A 19,492-nucleotide genomic window follows, 5' to 3' on the forward strand; every position below is an offset into this window, starting at 1 on the left:
CTTACGAGCTTGATAATTTATTTTGCAAGGTATGGAGACCATATTTATCTGATGATGATGAGATCTGTATGTTTATCATATATATTTTAATTTTGATTTCAGAAAAATATATATTTTTTACTTTCATGTCCTAAAAATTAAAATCTGGAATTTGAATGAGGATCAAAAGAAATATAATAATTTAAAATTTAACGATTTGAATTTATCAAGGAAATATAAATAAGAGACAATTTTTTGAATAACCATACATCAAAATTCGTGTAATTTGATTTTTATTAAAAATGCTCTAGTTGTGCATATTTCTTCTCATGCCTTTCTTGTTTTAAAACATCACATTGGAACAGAGTGCGCCAACAAAAAAATCTCTAAAACTTCAAGAACTCTACTTTTCTTTATAATTCTATAGATAATTTCTCCGCAAAGTGCCACTGTGATTCATAAAGGCAGAGTAGGAGCTGCATAAAATTAGTCACGCTCTACTATAAAACATTTAAGAATAAATGCAGCACATGATTTAATAAGGCAGAACCAGTAAGTGGTTTTTCAAAAATTTCAATAATACAGAGAAAGCTTCTTTTTTGACACTTTGCTCTAATTAATACAAATATTTTTAACTCTACAATTAAGGTTTAAAGCCACATTTCTCTTCTCGATCATTATAGATTTATCATAGGAGAAGCAGCAGAAAGGAGTATTAAAGCACATTATTTTAATCATATTGGGGCCAAACGCGCGGGATTTAGTAGCGTGCGTGCGCTTTTCCAGCAGCAGCGTTTACTGGCGGACCAAAACCTCAAAGTCGGGGAATCCAAGCTCCTGGCCGGCATAGGGAATGTAGCACGTTCCATGGCTCGGGTGCACCTGAAATTGAATTCCCATGTTATTATAATGAAATTGTTTCCGTCTGATAAAATCTACTACGCAGCCCTTTCCGCAGTTCACCACCCGCTTCCAATATAAAAGGCCAAACAAAAAATTATTGAAAAATTACAAAGGAACTAAATAGTTAAAATCTGAGCAAATGAAAAGATTTTAGTGCAATTTCAATTTTTTGTTCATCTCACAAATTTTAAGTAAGTACTTAAAAATTACACAATAATTGAAAACGCTTGGTCAAAACCGCATATTTAAAAAAAATTCTCCTAGCTGGTAAAGATTTCAATACCTTTCCAACGGTCACAGTTCCTTCATGGGGCACACGTCCGATGAACAGGGTCTCTCCCTCAGCAGTGCGGCCACCAGGCAGCGCGTTCTCGGGGATGGTGTCACCCTGGTTGATTTGGAACCACACAGGTTTGCAGCCGCACAGCATCTCGTACTCCTCCTTAGCGTGCTCGGCGCCATTCCAGGAAACGTAGGTGACACCGTGCGCGGGCACAAACTTTCCGGGCAGCAATTCGCCCTCGTGAACAGCCCTGGCGATCATCAGGTCGCACTCAAGATCGGTGCCGCCGCAGACAGCGCCCTCGGGCACCTCACCGTTGGTGGCAGCGACCCAGCAGGCCTCACCAGGAGTCTCGGCGGGCTCCAGATCTGCAATGGATAGATTTTTCAATTAAAAAAAGAAGAAGAAATGGTTTGGGCATTCCCAATGCTGGTGCGTGCAGTTTAAAGTGTCAATTCTTTAAATTTTTATTTAAAATATTTAATTTTAATTTTAGGAAGGAAGCTTCCTTTTAAGTGTTTCATTTAATAATTTTATTTTCATATTTAAAATTCATAATGTTTATTTTCCTTTAAAACTCAGTCAGGGGTAAAACCAGTAAATATTTTATTATTCTCTCAAAATTGGAACACATTTTGACTTCGTTTATTGTTTTACGAGTGATACTAAACTATGCATGTTCGTGACATTAGTATCAATTATTATCTCAAGCACTACTTCATACTTATGTTGCTTTTGAAATTTAATTTCTACTGCATGTTCTCAGTGGGCGAAATGACTACTCAAATTGTTCAACAACAGAGCGCCATATAAAATGGACTTTCGGGTCTAATCTACACGATATTACTCTGCATGTGACTCTAGCTTAAGTTACATTGCATGGCATTTACCCTAAAAATAACGAGTATCTCATGGCATATATATACACGCGTGTCTAATTTGAATATTCAGGAAGCTCGCGTTTTGTTCCATCATTCTCAATCCTTCATCGTCAGCACTTTCTTTCTTTTCTTATAAATTAATGCGGCACTCGTTTTTATCAATGCACCAAATCAAGAAAGTGAACAAAGTAGTACGGGGTGTGTGCCAAAAGAAGTATGGAAAGAAAGGTCAGCGGGCACAATACACACTCACTAATAATCTAGATTTGCAGAGCTGGATTACAATCAACAGGGTGCGATTAATTATTTTATACAACTTGCACGCAATATATATAAGAGCAGGATTATGTATTTTCAAGAGAGGGATAGACCAAACCCAGCAGCAGCGACAACAGCAGACCCAAATACAATTTCACTCTCATGCCAGTCAGAGAAAATAATGCAATCGGATACAGCACATCTTATTATACCTGCTTCACTCTCTTCCTTTTCCTCGGCCGTCTCCTTTTCCTCGCCGTCAGCATCATCGCCTTCCGGCTCAGGAACTAATTTTCATGTTAGAAAAACACAAAACAGCGTTCACTCACAAGAAAGAAAAAGTAGTTTGGCGTGCAAAGGAAATTTTAGTCCAAAACATAATTGGTTAAAAATCACGAGACACGAAACGTTGATCAAACGCTGCGATACACCGAGCTGGAAATTCCGTCCACGTTTTGAAGGTTTTTCGAAAAAAGCAACTTGTTAGACATGCACACAGAAACGGACAATTTTCTCCTAACAAAAATGAGGCGGACCTTTGGAGTGGGCGCCCAGCTTCCAGTCGCCACGGGCGCCCCATGAAGTTCGAACGCCAAAATGCGTGATGGGAATCGTTTCCACATCCTGGTGCTCAAAAATGACGGCGCCATTTTCGTCCTGAAGGGTGATCAGACCTTTGTTCCAAGTCAGTTTAAAGTTTCGGAAACGGCCCTATAGGGGATAGAGGTGCAAAAATGAGCGAATGAAGTGCGTTTGATTCAAGCAAAATGTGGAAAAATTCAAAAAGAATTTTTCAGTGAAAAAGTGCATAGGGGTACCGAATCTAAGATGTTTGGCGTTTCAACGACGACGAGGTCAGGTTTGGTTTTGTTTTTCCTGAGGGCGCACTTGCTGTTTTTCCAGCCACCAACGAAGACCTCGTACTGGTTGCCGCCATCGGCAGGGCCGCTGGTCAGGGTCACGTGGGCGTCGTGAGGGGCGCGAACACTGAAAAGAAGAGAACCGCCCTTGACGATTCGAGGCGCCGTCGCCAGCAGGTACGGAGCGCCGTCCAAAGTTGTGAACTTGTCTGACCAACCAAAACTTTTCAGTGTTATGCCATCAAAAGTTTAAAATTCTGCTCCATAGTGAAAAAAGTTTAAGTGAATTAACAAAATGAGTTACCTTTTTCAATCTCCCAGTCGCCGTTGGCGCCCCAGGCAGTGCGGACGCCGTAGTGGGTGATCTCGAAGGGTTCGGGCTCGACGTAAGACAAAAAGGCCTCTTCCTCGCCTTCACGGCCAACCTCGATTTTGCCTTCGGAGTCCCATGAAATCCAGAAGCCGCGGAACTCGTCCGCAGAAAGAACGTCAGGAGTCTCGGCCTCGGCCTATTAATTAAATAAATTATAATCTATTTCTTTAACCAAAGAAAAGTTTTCAAAGTGAAATTTTTTTTACGTTTAGCCAAAATTTTAGACGAATTAAAAAAAATCGCTATCTACAATGAAAAAACTTACCCTGTCAGGCTTTGCGCGGTCGCGTCTGATGGCGCATTTGCTGTTGTCCCAGCCACCGATGAAGACCTCCAAAAAAGGGGTGGCGTCCTGTTCCTCGGTGGACGAGAGACACACGTGGGCGTCGTGGGCGGCCTTCACCTTGAAGCGCAGGACGCACTTGGAGCTGGTGGTCGAGACTTCATTGAACTCGTAGTCATTGCTGTCCTCGGTGTGCAACTCTGTTAACATTTCAACAAATCAATCCTAAATTAATGCAATTCTACTTCCAAAATTCTTAATAAATATGAAACAATAGGTTTTAAAAATTAAAAAACTGACGCAGTGTAACCATAAAATTCTAGTTTAATTAAACGTAAAACGTGGAATCCAAATTTCCAAAAATTTCTATTTCATGATTTGAATTTAATCCATTTTTTGTTTATTATTATAAAAAAAGAGTGCATATTCAACGCTTTCATTACATCAGTTTGAAGAAAAGAAGAAAATAATCAACTTCTATTCACGACTTTTTGAATACTGCAAATAAGAGCAATTAAATCGTTATTATTTCTAAAATAAATTTTGTATAATCCTATTTATAAACATTACATCATCTTATTATAACAGGACGCGTTAGTAGGGCCGCTTGGTATTTGCAGTTTAAAATTGAGTCTAACCCTGGCTTGACCTTTAAAGGCCTCGGTCAGTGAGCGCGCGGCATTTAGGCACTTCATAAGAGCCGATGCGAAAATTTTGGTATAATATCGCGCCTCGTTTGTGCATGTTTAAGCGAGGTGGTACATAAATATGAAGGGAGAACGAGCTTCGCGTGTTTTAGCGCATTTGTGTTTCGGCCAATTAAGGGGCCATTTGCATATTATCAGATGACAGGAGTGCCCAAAGAGGTAGCCCCAGTCAAGCAGTAGCGAGAACCCCATTTATAAAAAATGAAAAATGCAATTTACAAGCGGGTGTAGCATTACTGAAACGTGAGCACGCCTAATTGAAACAATGGACGAGCGCGGAACGAAAAACAAGAGTGCAAATGGAAAGAAAAACTCGGTGTGAGTAGCTGTTAATGTGGGGCGACGGCACGACAAGTACGCATTAATTGTTAATAAGAGAATGTGGTGAGTGTGCATGTCTGAAAGGTGATAATTGACAATTGCCCTGCCCGACATGTCAACAACAGCCGAGTTGTTTTTCAAACACAAAACATTTTCATTGAAATGTCACAACACAAACCTTAATTTTTAAATATTATTTCCAAATAAAAGATACTGAAATTAATTTTTTTTAGTTCTTAAGAAACTTAAAGTAGTTTGAAACGTACAAAAATCTTGCTATTGAAAAAAAGGAAAATTAGAAAAATTATAAGTTTTTTTACTTGTTGCAAGATTACAAAAAAAAAAAACAGCATATATAATTCTCAGATGTGTTTTTTACCCAATTGGTTTTTTTGTCATTTCTTGCTAGAAAATTAAATTTTTTTAATTTAAAAGCAATTTTTTATTGAGTAAGTTTTTTAATATTAACTAATCTCCGCTAATCTCTAAGTTCACAACTTATTTGTACTGTTTTTTTCCCACACTGTAACGTAACAATACATTTTTGTTATCAATAGTTGAAAACAAACGTTCACTAGAAAAGTATTGAAAGATTGATTTAAAAAATGAAATTCACTTACAATGCTTTTAAATTAAAATTTTAAACTTTAAACCATCAAAAATACTGTTCATTCAATATATTATGTTTTAGTTGTTAAAAATTAAATTTAATAAACCAATTTTTTTTATATAATGAATTTTTTTATTATTAATTATCGTTCTTTTTTACTCCGATAGTGTGGGTTTACCGCGGCGGCCGTGTCTCTTTTGATGTCGGGCGTTTTAGCAGACATCTGCTAGTTGTAAACCCTTTCTTCTCTTTTTTCCAATTTAAAATTTTTGTATTGACCGAGAAGAATAAATAATAATAATCGATAATAATAATAATTAATCTTATTAATCAAAGAATACAATTGGGAAAAATGTAGAACATATATACATTTTTCCAAACAAAATAAGTACACATTATTTATAGTACCCCAGTTAATTTTTAATTGGCCTTATTTCAAAAGAAGACATTAATTTGTAAAATAAATAATCATAATTGGCCTATAAAGCAATTCTCGCCGTCATAAACCAATTCCTGCAAGCGTGACAAAAGGTCAGAAATCCACCCCCACTAATAATAATGCAATGCATACGTGCGAGTTGGTTAGGGGCAGGAAAGAGTCTGTAAAAAAGTGGGCCGCGCTTATTTGACTTTTAAAATAATAATCGGCACGCGGCAGGGCTGTGCTGCGTGGCAATTAATCGCGTCAATGCAGTCTTTGATTGGTCGAGCGGGGCCGAAAACTTGTGGCGTGGCGATTTTCCGTGAGATAATTTCTAACTGAACCTAACTGAGCATGCAACAAGGCTCCCTCCGTTAGCCCTTTTCCGACTGCACAAGGGCTAATTCATAATTCATCCCCGGCGATAATAGGACGAAACACGAACGCCCACATCCTAATCGAAGGCGATAAATCTGGCCGCTGAGTGTAGGTGGCTGATTAAAAATTTACGCTGCTTATTGATTTGACGTTGCTTTTCTAGACACGTCAAGGTTAAAACAATTGATTTTATTGTATTTAATTCCTTCCAGATTGAATTTTTTTTTATTTGTAAAATCTCATGGTGAGTAAAATTTTGTCACATGGATGGAGACGCAGTCTGATATAGCAAATTATTTTTGCAAGTGAAAAAATTAATTATCAAATATTCTGGTCGTTGAAGGATATATGCAAATTTTGAGACTCAGCAAGCAAAATATTGACCAACGTTTTTTAAAAGAGCAATTTAAAATCTTTATTTCTTTAAAAAAATTACGCCCAAGTGATAAATGAAAATATTGAATTTGAAAAAAAGAAAATAATACATATCACAGATAAATAAAATGAAAGTAGCATCACATATAAAAGATAATTAACTAGTGATATTCAAAATCTTAGAATAGCTTGAAGCTTGAGATATAAACATAAATTTTGAGGCCTTTCAGATTTTTTTTATACCAATTCTGGAGTATTCAGATTTATTTTATTTTATAATTTCCCACGATGTTCTAAATTATTTTAACGGATTTTTAAGCTATGCAGATAAATTTAAATTCAAATCACCATAAATCAACCCTTGATCGTAAAATTCTAGCGTAATTTTAACTGTTTTTAATGGTAAAATATAATGTTCATGCTGACAATGGCTAATATTTGAAGATCATTTTCATAAAATTAAAGACAATTTTTTCTTCAATGAAGAATTTGATTTTAAAAAGAAATGAAAATTGAATCCCCAGTTTCAGTCACGATCTGCCACCCTGCTGTGACCCTATGTAATGAGAAAAAATTTTAATTTTATAATTTCTTTCTACTTTTCATCCAAATTATGAAATAATAGTGTTGCAGACCGTGGCCTAAATTGGTTTAGTTGGGCGTTTGGATAGTCCAGAAATGAGTCTGTTTGTGACTGATTTTCACAAGTTAGAAAGCCAATCTCAATATTGAATTTTAAGTTTAAATACACAAGGATTTCAATTCAATCAAGCTTCTTTAAACATTGAAATTGATGATAATTATGAAAGAAAAATATGGTGGCATTTGTTTGCATTATTCACAATACATATCCTCATTATGCCAAGTTTTTTAGCACCTCCTGCAGGTGTGAGCCAAATTTCGATTTTTTTTTCTTAAGCTTACAAGAATATTGTTTGCACATTTTTTTTTCAATTAATATCAATTAAGTTCCTTTTTGCGTCTTTCCTATGCAAATGTCTATTATTTCAGGTGTTAAACTATCTTGCTGTGACGTAATTTATTATACTCTGTGCCGTGTGCACACCACCCTAATTGCAGGCCAAACATACACATTGGAAGTGTTAAATTGTTATTCTACGCCGGTGAAAAGCATGCATTATGCAAAAAAAGCTTTGGCACCGTTGCATTAATCGAATCGACAAACAAAAACAAAGCGATCTTTGACCCTTTGCTGCTTACCCAACAAATGAAATAGCAGTGCACGAAAAATTAATATATTTTATAAATAAAAAACCAAATAAATATCAGATTCATTTAAATAATCTTACCAGCAAAATGAACTCTATAGTAAAAATTTTTTTATACTCGATAGGAAAAACGTCTCGTCCATTTATTATCTAATGCACTATTCTCACGAAGAGCATTTCTACCGGTCAGACATGTGAGGAAGCAAAGAAAGTGCGGCGAAATATATAATAAAAGGGCGGTGGCCGCGGGAAATGTAAGGTAATTTTATGCGTCGGTGGAGGAAAATGCAGATTAATCCCGATTAGCATAAATGCCAAGGCAATCGCGCCGGGACTTTTTGAGCTGTGACTTCTCATGTTTGGCATCTCGGGCACATCACGTGAGAACGATATCATGAGCAAGAAAAGAAGGTTTTCTCATCGTCATGTGACTGTGGGTCTTGAGTGTCGATCTGTACTTAATTCTTACGTGCATCACTTGATATGCTGTTGAAGGTACTTTGCATTTAATTGTCAAAGCGCTCGTGTTGCAAGGAAATGAAATCACGTTTCGTTTTCACTTACTTAGTAATTAAGTATCACGAGAACCTGACGAGAACTTGGATTAGTGTTGCAAAATTAACTTTTGCAGATCCCCAGCACATTATGACTAAACTGACACTGAATGCACCTTTAATAATTTTGATACAAGAAAAAAATACATATTTTTTTAACTTGCCATGAAAAATTTTTTTGTTTCACAAAATATGAAAAGACTTTAAAATGAAATCTAGTTTTAATTTTTTAAAGGATTAAATTTAAACTTCAACAAAAAGTGTCTTAAATTTAATTTGTAATCCGATCTTTTAAATTTTGTACCAACTTTTAAATGTTTTTAATTACAAATACTCATCATTTTTTATTTTGTAAAACAAAAAATAATCACAACGATTGAACAAAAATTTAGGAAACATAAATAAATTGCATTAATTATAAAATTGGAAAAAAGTTAAAATCATCAATATTCCAAGTAACTTTCGGTCTAACTTTGGGTGACCTCAAAAACAATCACTGTATTTTATCGACTCTGATGCGGCTAAACCTCGTGGCGCCACTCATCCCCCCTGCACGCTGTGACGTGGCTGGACCACCCCGAAAATATCGACAATTTACCATGGAGTACGGAGCAAGTGCACGTGACTCTCGTAATAAAATAGTTTTTGCCGCAAAGGGCCGCTTTTTACTATTGCAAGAGATATCACAAATGACATGGACAGAGAAGTAGGCTGGCGACGACTGCATCACTTTGGACGAGACGGCCGAAATGGCGCAGCAACAATTTTGTTGCATGAATAATTCACGAAACTTTATCTCAGCCTCTCTCTTTATTCATGCATAACTCGTAAAACAGACTGAATGCCTACGTGCGAATTCTGGAGCGTTCCTTTCAGGGACCGTAAATCAACCAATTTTCTCATTTTCATTCATAATGCAGAGGGCTTTTTCACGCGATAAATCTACCTCGTCTGCGGAATTCCATCAACAACGGAATTGTAAAAATTCGTTGTAGACGGGCATCTCAATGTCATAAAAAATATACGAGAAGTCATTTGAATATTTTGAGTGAAATGAGATAGATTAAAACCAAATTTACAGCCTTTTGCTGCGACTGGAAATTAAGGTGTCGCTTTTTTTATGCAGGCATAAATGGTTTTTCTACAGATCAGGTCAGAGAGGAAATTTATATTTCATTAATTATATTTTTCTTGTTTTTTAATTAAAAAACATATCAATTATAATGTAAGATTTTTATCCATATGGTGGGAAAAATTAGATTGATGATATTGTAATTCATTTTTTATTCTGGTTAATTCTTTTGCACATTAAGGACACATTTCAAAATAAATATTGTTTTGCTTTATCTAATTGAAGGCCCTAGTTTAAAAGGATTTTTTTTTTTAATGAGAATACATTCATTTGTATACCCTTGAAAAACTGTTTTCCCTAAAAGCAACCTAAAATAATGTTGTAAAAAAATTATGAATTAAATTTCAACTTTTTGCCGACTTTAAAGTATTCAGTACCATATCGACATATAATTTAAAGGTATAAATAAAGCTATCTGTTATTTCATCGATTTTCTTATACTTAACAAATTTATACCAAGAAAACGTCAAAATGGTTTAGCCCCTTTAAGTTAGGCAACTCGCCAAACATGTATGTACTTGCGGTGCCTAAAACTGGAAAATCCAGTTTTTCCAAAATTTTTGGTTGAAAAAATGCATTAAACGCGAAACCATACTTTTTTTTACTTTTTTCTTTTGAAGGTCAAATGCATATCATGTTACAAAAGGATTTTGGAATTATCACGTGACCTTTGAAAGATTGCACCCGAGATACTCCTCGATCCCCAAGGCCACTATTACGATGGCAATAAATTTATGCGATGGAGTTTAATTGGCAATTATACGGATCCAGGAAACTTCAAATAGTAAATATACGCGTGTATTTAACTTCTTGAAGTTATTGCGAGAGATGTGCCTGGCGTAAGTAGGTATGATGTCATGGGTGACCTCACCAATGTGCTTTGGAATAAAATTTATCGCCTCACGTGCAAATCGGCCACTTTCGGTGGAAACTATTTGCTGGCTTGTGTTTGTTTCACCACGATCGTTTTGCTTGTAAATATTTGTGCATATACGTTTCTATTCACATATATAATATACTTTGTATATTTTTTGGGGGAAAAACCATACAAAACGGAAAAGGGCGAATTTACATTCTGGGCGGTGCTCCAAGCAGTGAGCAAATTACGCCATTTTTAAAGAAGGCACACGAATTTCGTGAGAAAACAATTTATCGACGTGTACGTTTGAACGTATTTACAAAAGATAACAATGCGCTTGGCCCGTGGCTTTAACAGCGGCAATTCATTACGATATATTTCTGAATTTTAATAATTTATCGTGACGCAGTGCACAATACATGCCGTAGTCGGCGATGCTGACTTTAAGGTAGAAATAATGTTTTTTTTTTCGGTTTTAAGTGGTCATAAATATTTCAGCAGCATATCTGATTAAGTAAATAATTAAATGGGTTCTGGATTATCTTGATGTTGGTTTTTTCTTGGAATATTGATTGTTGGACATTTTGCTTTATGATCCTTTTGTTTGGTAAAACTACAAACATTTTCCTAATTTTTGAAGACATTTGGATGAAGCTTTGTAAAAGTTAATAATCTTGTGCTTTTGTTCTTTCTATTAGTAAAATTTAAATAAAAAGCTAGAAGAGAAGGTTCCGTTTGATTGTGAGTGAGGTTTGTCTATTTGATTTAATTGTTTTTAATATACTTAATTTTTGAGAGTTGAACAAGATGATAGTATATTTATGATAAAATAATAATCTAATAATAAAATTGATCAAGATATTATTTTTTAATTATTGTTGATATTAATTTTTAATTGCACTGTGATCAGAGCCTAAAAATATGTTTTTTATAAAAAAAAATTAACTTAACACATAAACTTTAATACGATTCAATATTGGTTTAATAAAAGATTAATTTAGTTTCTAAAATTAAATTTAAATAAACTGCCTACACAAATTTACTAGTACAATAACATATGATAATGCTCATCTTACAATTAGTAACTTAAAATTTTAACTCACCTTGCAAAACTTGCGTTGAAATTTATTTGCAAAAACTTAAAAAATTTAATTTCACGTGAATTATTGATCAATCTTGAAAAATTTGTAACGCCTGTTTATTTGTACAATAAAGTGTGAAAAGAGGAAATGGGACATTTGCATGCCGCGAGCACGAACAATGCCTGCACAAATCACCCCATTTATATCGAGGGACCGTGAACAGACGCAATAAAAACGCACAAAGCAACGTCGAGCGGTTAGAAAAAAACGGGTTGAGCATAGAGGTGTGTGCTCGTTGATCGCAAGCGCGAGTTCAGTGACAGTTGATTGAAATTGATGCTCCCGGAGCAGAGCAGTTAATTCGCGGACCCACCCTTCAAGGGCGGAAGTCACACGAGACACGAGATTATAGCAGGCCGCCTTTTGTTGAGCAAAATGCGTCGCAAAGTGAGCGAGCTTTTGTGCCAAGCGATTCGCAGTTTCGTGTGTGAAGTTTCGGAAAAAGTTTTATTTCGTGCGTGTTCGTCGATATTATGTGCTTGGATACGACCAGCTTATTGAATTTTGTGTATATGGTCACGGAATTCCGCCGACCTTTAACCCCAGGTGTCGTGCGCCGAGCTCATCTTGTTGTTAGTCACATGAAACCGCATGAAAATCGGATTTGACAGTAGAAAGCTCATCGATTGCTTGATGCAATTTACTTAAACGGGAAAAAGCCTACAAATAAATATATCATTAAAAAAAAATTAAGATAAAAAAATGCTACAAATAACAATTATATCTAATAATCCTTCTGTTAAAACTAAATCTTTTTCACTATGATATGAAAATAAAAATAAATAGGATTTTAAATTTTTTCCTTGAAGCTGGAAGCTATTTGCTTTATAAGCTGTGATAAGCTGTTATTTTATTTCATTTTTAAACATAAAAGTCCATGTATAATTAATAATGTATAATAGGAATTTTTTAATATTTTTTGAAGAATTCAGAGAGAAACAAAATTTTATAAGATTAACAAATTTAATATTTTAATGATGCTGAAACATTTTAGAAACTGTCAAATTTAATTTATAAAATGATGAATACTTGGGGAAAAATTCTGATCTTTAAAATTTTTTTTAAAAGCATCAATGCGAGCATTTTACCTGATTTCTGTACCAGCGTGATTCATTCTCCGAGTCTCGCTCCCTTTGTACAAGTTTCCCGTCCAAATAAGGTGGGCGCCCTCGTAGGAGTCTCGCCCAGCAAAAAGTGCCAACCCATGCATATCTCCCATTCAAATTAATATTTTTCTCGTTCCCATGAATGTGTACCAGTTACATATGGTGCATGCAGTCGCTCTTGGGTGGAAAACTTATTCCCTCGCGATCTCGTATCATGTTCTTTAGAATTCCAACTTTTTACGACTTGGATTATAAACTGCAGTTTGTGAGTTTCAACTTTTTCGAGCCATCTGATCCAAGACTTTTACATCTACAAAACAATATAATTCTGCACTACTTTCTCGGCGTGTCAAGTGTTATATTCAAGGGAATGTAAATTGTGATATCAATTTTCTTTATTGAGGACGAATGCGATTTATTTGCCTAGATTGGACTGCGTCGAAAGTACACTATAAAAATAAAACTTTGAATGCTGAATCGACCGACAAACATAAATAGTGATTCACGCAAATGAATAATCGTTCAGGGGTGCGAAATAAAATGACGTAATCCAGTTTATCAAATGAACCAATTTTGGTAGTCAAAGCAAATAGTCTGTATTATTCACGACGAGGCAATAAAAGGCCAGCAAGTGATCCGATACACACCAGATTCTTCATAATGAAAAAATATGGTTGCAAATTTGGAAAAGTAGCACAGTTCTTCAAAGTGCTGAATGGGAAATGTAATTAACCATTGTAGAATGTGAAATTTTCACTTTTTAAAATTTGAATAAGACTGTTTAAGTCATTTACTGACTGATACAAGTAGAGTAGTTTATTGTCAGCTTACTCTAAAAATTAAATTTCTTTGACAGTTTTTAAACAGTTCAGTTTACGGTTTCCAAAATTACAAAAATTGACACAATAATCAAATTTTAATTCATCGAGGGTCAAAATTAGTCTTTACTTAAAATATTTTTACTTATCAAAAGGCTGCAAGGACCCAATAAATTAGCTTTAGATCACAAATTGCATAAAATTCATTTTAGGTGCCTATTTGGTCTTCTCAAGTCTTTGGAGAATACATGAAAAAATTCCCCTCTATTTATGTGTACAATGCATGAGGTGCAACGAAATTCTTCAGCGTCGGGTTTATGTGAAAAATTTATTATGCGGAGAGCGTAATCGCCAGGTTTGACTTTTGCGGAGGCGCGATGACCTAAGAAGGTCATCGGTTCCGTCTGCTGCAGCTTTTAGGTCGGTTCATGCAGGTACGCTAAATTAAGCACCTGCAGTGAGCCGACTGAATGTACATTGTCTTGCAAAGTAGAAAAACTGCGCAGAATTTTCAATCGGCACTCTCGTCACATCGGCACTTTGCTTATGAAAAGAGCGGATGGATTGCCCGTTTGATGGCGCCCGCGGTATTTCAAGGACTTTCAACGTTGCTCTTACTATGGCTGGACAGTATGCTGAGCAAGCATGGGGCAGACAGCAATTATTATGATATGGATGGATATGATAGTAGAGTATACTTTTCCGGCCGTGAGTCATACACGATGTCACGTTGTCTGCCTATACTGTGCTCATTTTAAAACCAATTTTGTCCTCCAAGCTTCAATAAATTTTAATTATCAATTTAAAAAAAATTATATCTTGTAAATTCCTAATTTTCCAATTTTTTTGAATCAGTTCATTGAAATAATCAAACATTTGGTTTCATAAAAATAATGAAGGGAAAATTAGTAAAAGAAAATTAATTTGCAAAAATTTCCAGCTTCAATAATTTTATAGCTTCAATCCTAACAGAAGATTGGATTGTAAAATAAATCTAACAATAAGAAGCCAAAAAATAACTTCTAGAAGAAATATCCACACAAAAAATAAGGAAAAAGCGGAGTAAATCGCGAATCGTGTATCATGAACTGAATGTGCCGGCCGGCGAGCGGCACTTTCTTTTTCTCTTTTTTCTCACATTCGTTCGTCACAGCCGAAGTCGACGCCCTTCTCAAAACAAAAAGCTTACGGGGTCCCAGACGAATTCTAAAAATATATGTTCGCCAATTTCTGCTAGGATTGCAAAAGGTGGTCACTTCATTATTTTTTCACGCAGTTTTATATAAATTTGATGTTACTTTGAATCCACTTAAACATGACTTTTTGACACATACCTTTGGCCATGGTTGAAGATTTTTGTCGAAGCGACCGGTTCGGATGATCAGCAGTAAAGTTGCGCTTGTGGGCCCGATGGGAGCGAAATGTACGCGAGAGTGAGCAGGTCTATGGTACACGCCTGCTTATATAAATGGTAGGGAGAGGAACGGACGCTCCACTAGGTGCTCATTTGGAGAACTAAAAGTTAAAAGTTACAAAGAGACGAAAAAAATCATTTCGTTGTTTGTTAGTTACCTGAGGAAGAGATGAAATCAGAGATCAGTCAGGATCTAAATTCTACAATATGATTTTTTGTTAAACTGAAAAATTTAATTATCCCAATTGCATTGTGGAAACTAAAATATTTCCAAAATATTGTGAATTTATCAGAATGTATTCTTTTATTTGAGGCTTGTATTTAAATGCATATTTTTTTCTAATTATTAAAAAAAAAACTCCAACAAGCAAGACAAGTCAAGTATAGTGTATAGTACAGTTTCCTAGGAATTTTTGGTCAAGAGCAAAAACATATAAAATACGCTTTTTGAGAAAAATGACCCTAAAAACTCTAAATGAATTTTCACGACTTCGACCTCCAACATTTTAAACAACAGCAAAGTTGCTCGGAATAAAAAAAAAATTATAAATTATAATATAAGTCAAAAACAAAATTGGTTTTAATAAAATCAATATGAGGAACATGGAGAAATAATATAACATTTTCTATTTTTTTCTTAAATATAGAATAATTCAAAACGTTTTAAAATTATTCTGTATTAATTGTTCTTTCTAATAGGGTGTTTTAAAGCTAATGGCGTATTCTGCGAGTTTTCGTATAAAAATAGAACAGTAAATTTTATTTTCTTTTCTTCCATTATAGATAATATTTAGTCGCTCAATGTTAATGATACTATTCTGATACTATTAAAAATATCAAGCAGAAAGCAGAATATAATATTGTAAAATAAAAATAAATTATGCAAATAATGTATATCAGCCTCGATTAATTTCCTTTATAGATATCTGTGCCATATTCCCATGGCGAGCAACCCTCTGTGCAGGGATGTCGTGCAGTTTGCCTAAGCACGATTGGTCCAGGCGATCTTGCAGCAGCGAGTCTGACTATGACTATGACGTCATTTCAAAGGGGTCGTCGTGTGTAGCGCGTAGTGGATTCGTCATCGATCATCGGCCTTGGCTCGTCGGGTCGAGTAAGCGAGTAAACACAAAGGCTTTTATACTCGCGCAAAATGCGTAATAAAAGGGTTAATTAAGGCTTAGAAGATGTGACCGTCGGGCGCGTGATGTGATTTTTCCTCGCCAATATGACCAACATTCGTCCAATGACTCAGGCCAAGTATCAGCTGCTCGTCGAAAGCAGAAGGTGAGAAAACATGAAAAGCGTGTCCATTAATTTGGAAAAGTATTGATTTTTACTACTATTTATTCGCGTATTTTGCAGAACCTTGTCCAATGCAAAGTGGCCTATTATTACTGTGACCTGTCTTGCCTTGGGGCTGATACTGGGATCGTTATTTGTTGTCCTGCAGCTGCTCAAAAACATCCAGTTCAAGTCTTGGTATGAACTGTCAGGTAGGAATTAATGTTTTAATTCAAAATATTAAATCAGAAAATTTCGCCCATTGATATCGTTTTTATTTATTAGTATTAAAAATAAAAGATTTACATAAAAAAAAGAATCTAGAGATTCTTTTTTTAATGTAAATATATAGAGCTATATTAATATTTTGGAGCAAAAAAGAATAACACACTCCACAATCGAATTAAATCTCCTTTTTTTCTTGAAATTGTCAGAAAATTTCACAAATATTTTCAATTTACATTTTTATGAGTGGCACTACATACTTATTTTATAATTTATAGACTTAAAATTTATCTAATCCTTTAGAAAATGCAACCTACACGAGCAAAAGGGCTGAGTTCTACGCAATGGCCTCGACCCATCCAGGCAAAGGCTTGTCCCAGATGTCCATCTTTTCATCCGAGCCAAAAGCACAAGTGCATCATCCATCGAGGAACTTCCTCAGGAGCAACCGTAGCAGTCCCTACCCCAGCATGGACAATCAGCACCTTGTGTGCTACTACGCCATCCACGTCGAAGACCCGTCCAAGCAGATGCAGCCGGAGGACATCGACCCCTTCCTCTGCACACACCTAATCATAGCATTTGGGCAGATAGAGAACTGCACTCTGCAGCCGCTTCTACCTGAGGATATGCAGATTTATGACAAGGTCGTCGCCCTCAAACAAACAAATCCCGCCCTCAAAGTGATGCTTTCTGTAGGCCAGTTGACCCCAGAAGGGGGATTTTTTGACCTGGTCCAGTCTGAATCAAAGAGGAAGAGGTAAATAATTTGACTTTTCGAAATGCATAAATTCCTATTTTGATATTTTTTAATTGGAAAGCTACATTTTTAAGAACTGAAAAAGAAACCATTTATAACCCCCTGATTTTTGAATAATCAAAATTTAATTTTTAGTTTCGCTCGTCAAGCAGCAGCGTTTTTGAATGAGCTGAAAATTGATGGCTTGGACCTGGACTGGGAATTCCCAGAGTGGCCTCCTCCTGGCCACAAAGGGGTGGAACGCGCCGCCCTGTCTAGTCTTTTGTACACTCTTCGACGCAACTTTCGAGGTGGTCGACGCAGACTACTCTTGTCAGTGGCAGTGGGTGCCCCGAAGGCCATAGCCGACATCTCATATGACGTACCTTTCATGGCAAAGTAAAAAGAAGAGCTATCTATCAATATGATTTATTTTTAAACTCAATTTGATTGTTGCCAGGTATGTCGACTTTGTCAACCTGATGACCTACGACTTTCACTCTTATGTGTGGTACCTGCCAGTGACTGGCCATAATGCGCCATTGTACTCCAATCACTACGACAAGGGTCTTTTCACCACCCTCAACACCAATTGGTCTGCAAATTATTGGCATGATCTAGGCATGCCAAGAAGGAAAATCCAAATCGGCATTCCAACTTATGCTCATACTTTTAGGTAATATCTTAATTTTTAAACGTAAAAGTTATTATTATTCTACAAAATATACATTTTTTTAACAAGTTTATTTCTCATTTAAACTATTTTTTAGACTTGTCAACCCTGAAAACAATGGTCTCAACGCTCCAGCAATTGGATTTGGTTCAATCGGAGTCAAAGGATTTGCACATTATGCAGATATTTGCAACTTCACCAGTCAACCTAACACAGGTGTCCGGTGGGATAATGAAAGTAAAGTTCCTTACGCATTTAACAATTATGATTGGGTGTCGTACGACAATGTCACAAGTGTTGAACAAAAGGTAATCTCTTTTTAATTAAACTGGCCCATGACTGAGTATTTCTTTCAGACGACTTTGGTCAAGTCGATGAATTTTGGTGGCGCCATGGTGTGGTCCTTGAGCCACGACGATTTCTCCGGCAGCTGCGGCCAGGGAAAATTCCCGCTGGTGAACAGAATCAAAAAGGCCCTGCACATCCGCCACTCGGACATCATGTTGTGACAAATGGAGCAGGGCTTAGCTAAAGCCTTTGGTTTTGTGCCCTACCACAAGCCCTAACTTAAAAATGAAGATTGGTTTACTGTTGATGTTCAGGAAATATATTGAAACTAATATTGTTTGAATTGTTACGCTTATCGTCAGCCAAAAACGAATTGCTACCTTGTTGACAAGCTTTCATAATCAAATAACTTTTAAATTACAGTATTTAAAATAACTTTGAATATTTATCTGCTTCTGGTGATATTGCAACGGGCTTTACTGGTAGTGTTCATATATGGATCAGCAGTGCTTTTCCAGCCAAAAGATTAAAAGTTTTTTCTGTCAAAGACTACTTGTCAAAATTGCTTGCTGCTTTTATACTCCGTATTTAAAGTCATTCCGCTGGTAGGTTATTCCGTATTTATCCCTAGTCTTGTCAGCAGAGTATTTTATATTTATTCCCTATGATATCAAAATCACTTATTGACTTTGTGACAGATTTGCTCAGCCTGCGCTATTTTACAGGCTCTTTTATTTTTATTACTGCTTGTTGATTTTATCATAGACGAAATATATTAATACAAATATAAAATCGCAGATACCCTACTCCTGCATGTACTGTTAGTGTGTTCTCAGAAGTTAATCATTAAAAGTCAGTGATAACAAAAATTGTAGCAATATCTTATCTATACATAAACTTGATGATATTAATAAAATTTGCCGACTAGACCCAGATGAAAATAAAATTTGCGCATGCCTTTATTATTCCTCTAAGGTTTAAAAATTATCATAATTATTAATGCACACACAAAAGATCGAAAATTATTTCTGTTAAAATTCAAAGAGTCATAAGAGAAAAAAAAATCGAAAAAATCTATCATTAAACAACTTCTTGCCCCTTCAAAAAGAATGAAGTAGAAGAATGGCAATACAAGTAATGGAGACCAAAAAAATATATTGAAACTGGACTTTACATTAATGAAAACCATATAGGTTGAATTAAAAGAAAAATATATTGTGCTCGTAGTACCGTTTGGACAGTGTGTAACGTAATTATGTATGTACTTTCACTCGCTTCTCGCTCGCACTTAAATTTTTGTAAAAAAAATCACATCTTAATGTTATTTAATGTATAAATAAAGCTGGTAAATTTTTATAATTAAGTTTAATCCCTCTTAAAGGACTGAAAATCAGTAG

The 19,492-nt window shown here is 35.5% G+C and overlaps 2 protein-coding genes across 3 annotated transcripts; one reads left to right on the forward strand and one right to left on the reverse strand.

Annotated features, from left to right (window-relative positions):
- Positions 1 to 255: 255 nt before the first annotated feature.
- LOC132203249 (uncharacterized) lies at positions 256 to 14,960 on the reverse strand. 2 transcript variants are annotated; one of them, XM_059630884.1, is made up of 7 exons: positions 14,807 to 14,960; positions 3,803 to 4,020; positions 3,469 to 3,673; positions 3,123 to 3,373; positions 2,841 to 3,015; positions 1,166 to 1,533; positions 256 to 861 (listed from the first exon to the last, which is right to left on the reverse strand). In XM_059630884.1, exons 1-7 carry the CDS (start codon positions 14,814 to 14,816, stop codon positions 775 to 777), a joined length of 1,314 nt encoding a protein of 437 aa, XP_059486867.1. In that variant the 5' UTR covers positions 14,817 to 14,960; the 3' UTR covers positions 256 to 774. The 2 variants fall into 2 exon arrangements, with proteins under 2 accessions (XP_059486867.1, XP_059486868.1); XM_059630885.1 differs by lacking the exons at positions 2,841 to 3,015; positions 3,123 to 3,373 and adding an exon at positions 2,517 to 2,591.
- Positions 14,961 to 15,959: 999 nt separating this feature from the next.
- LOC132203020 (chitinase-3-like protein 2) lies at positions 15,960 to 19,391 on the forward strand. Its single transcript, XM_059630441.1, has 7 exons — positions 15,960 to 16,173; positions 16,252 to 16,382; positions 16,699 to 17,155; positions 17,291 to 17,533; positions 17,595 to 17,810; positions 17,905 to 18,115; positions 18,164 to 19,391. Exons 1-7 carry the CDS (start codon positions 16,115 to 16,117, stop codon positions 18,314 to 18,316), a joined length of 1,470 nt encoding a protein of 489 aa, XP_059486424.1. The 5' UTR covers positions 15,960 to 16,114; the 3' UTR covers positions 18,317 to 19,391.
- Positions 19,392 to 19,492: the final 101 nt, after the last annotated feature.

The sequence above is a fragment of the Neocloeon triangulifer genome, unplaced genomic scaffold (genome assembly GCF_031216515.1).
Source record: "Neocloeon triangulifer isolate White Clay Creek 2 clone unplaced genomic scaffold, ASM3121651v1 ptg000017l, whole genome shotgun sequence".
Lineage (NCBI taxonomy): Eukaryota > Metazoa > Arthropoda > Insecta > Ephemeroptera > Baetidae > Neocloeon > Neocloeon triangulifer.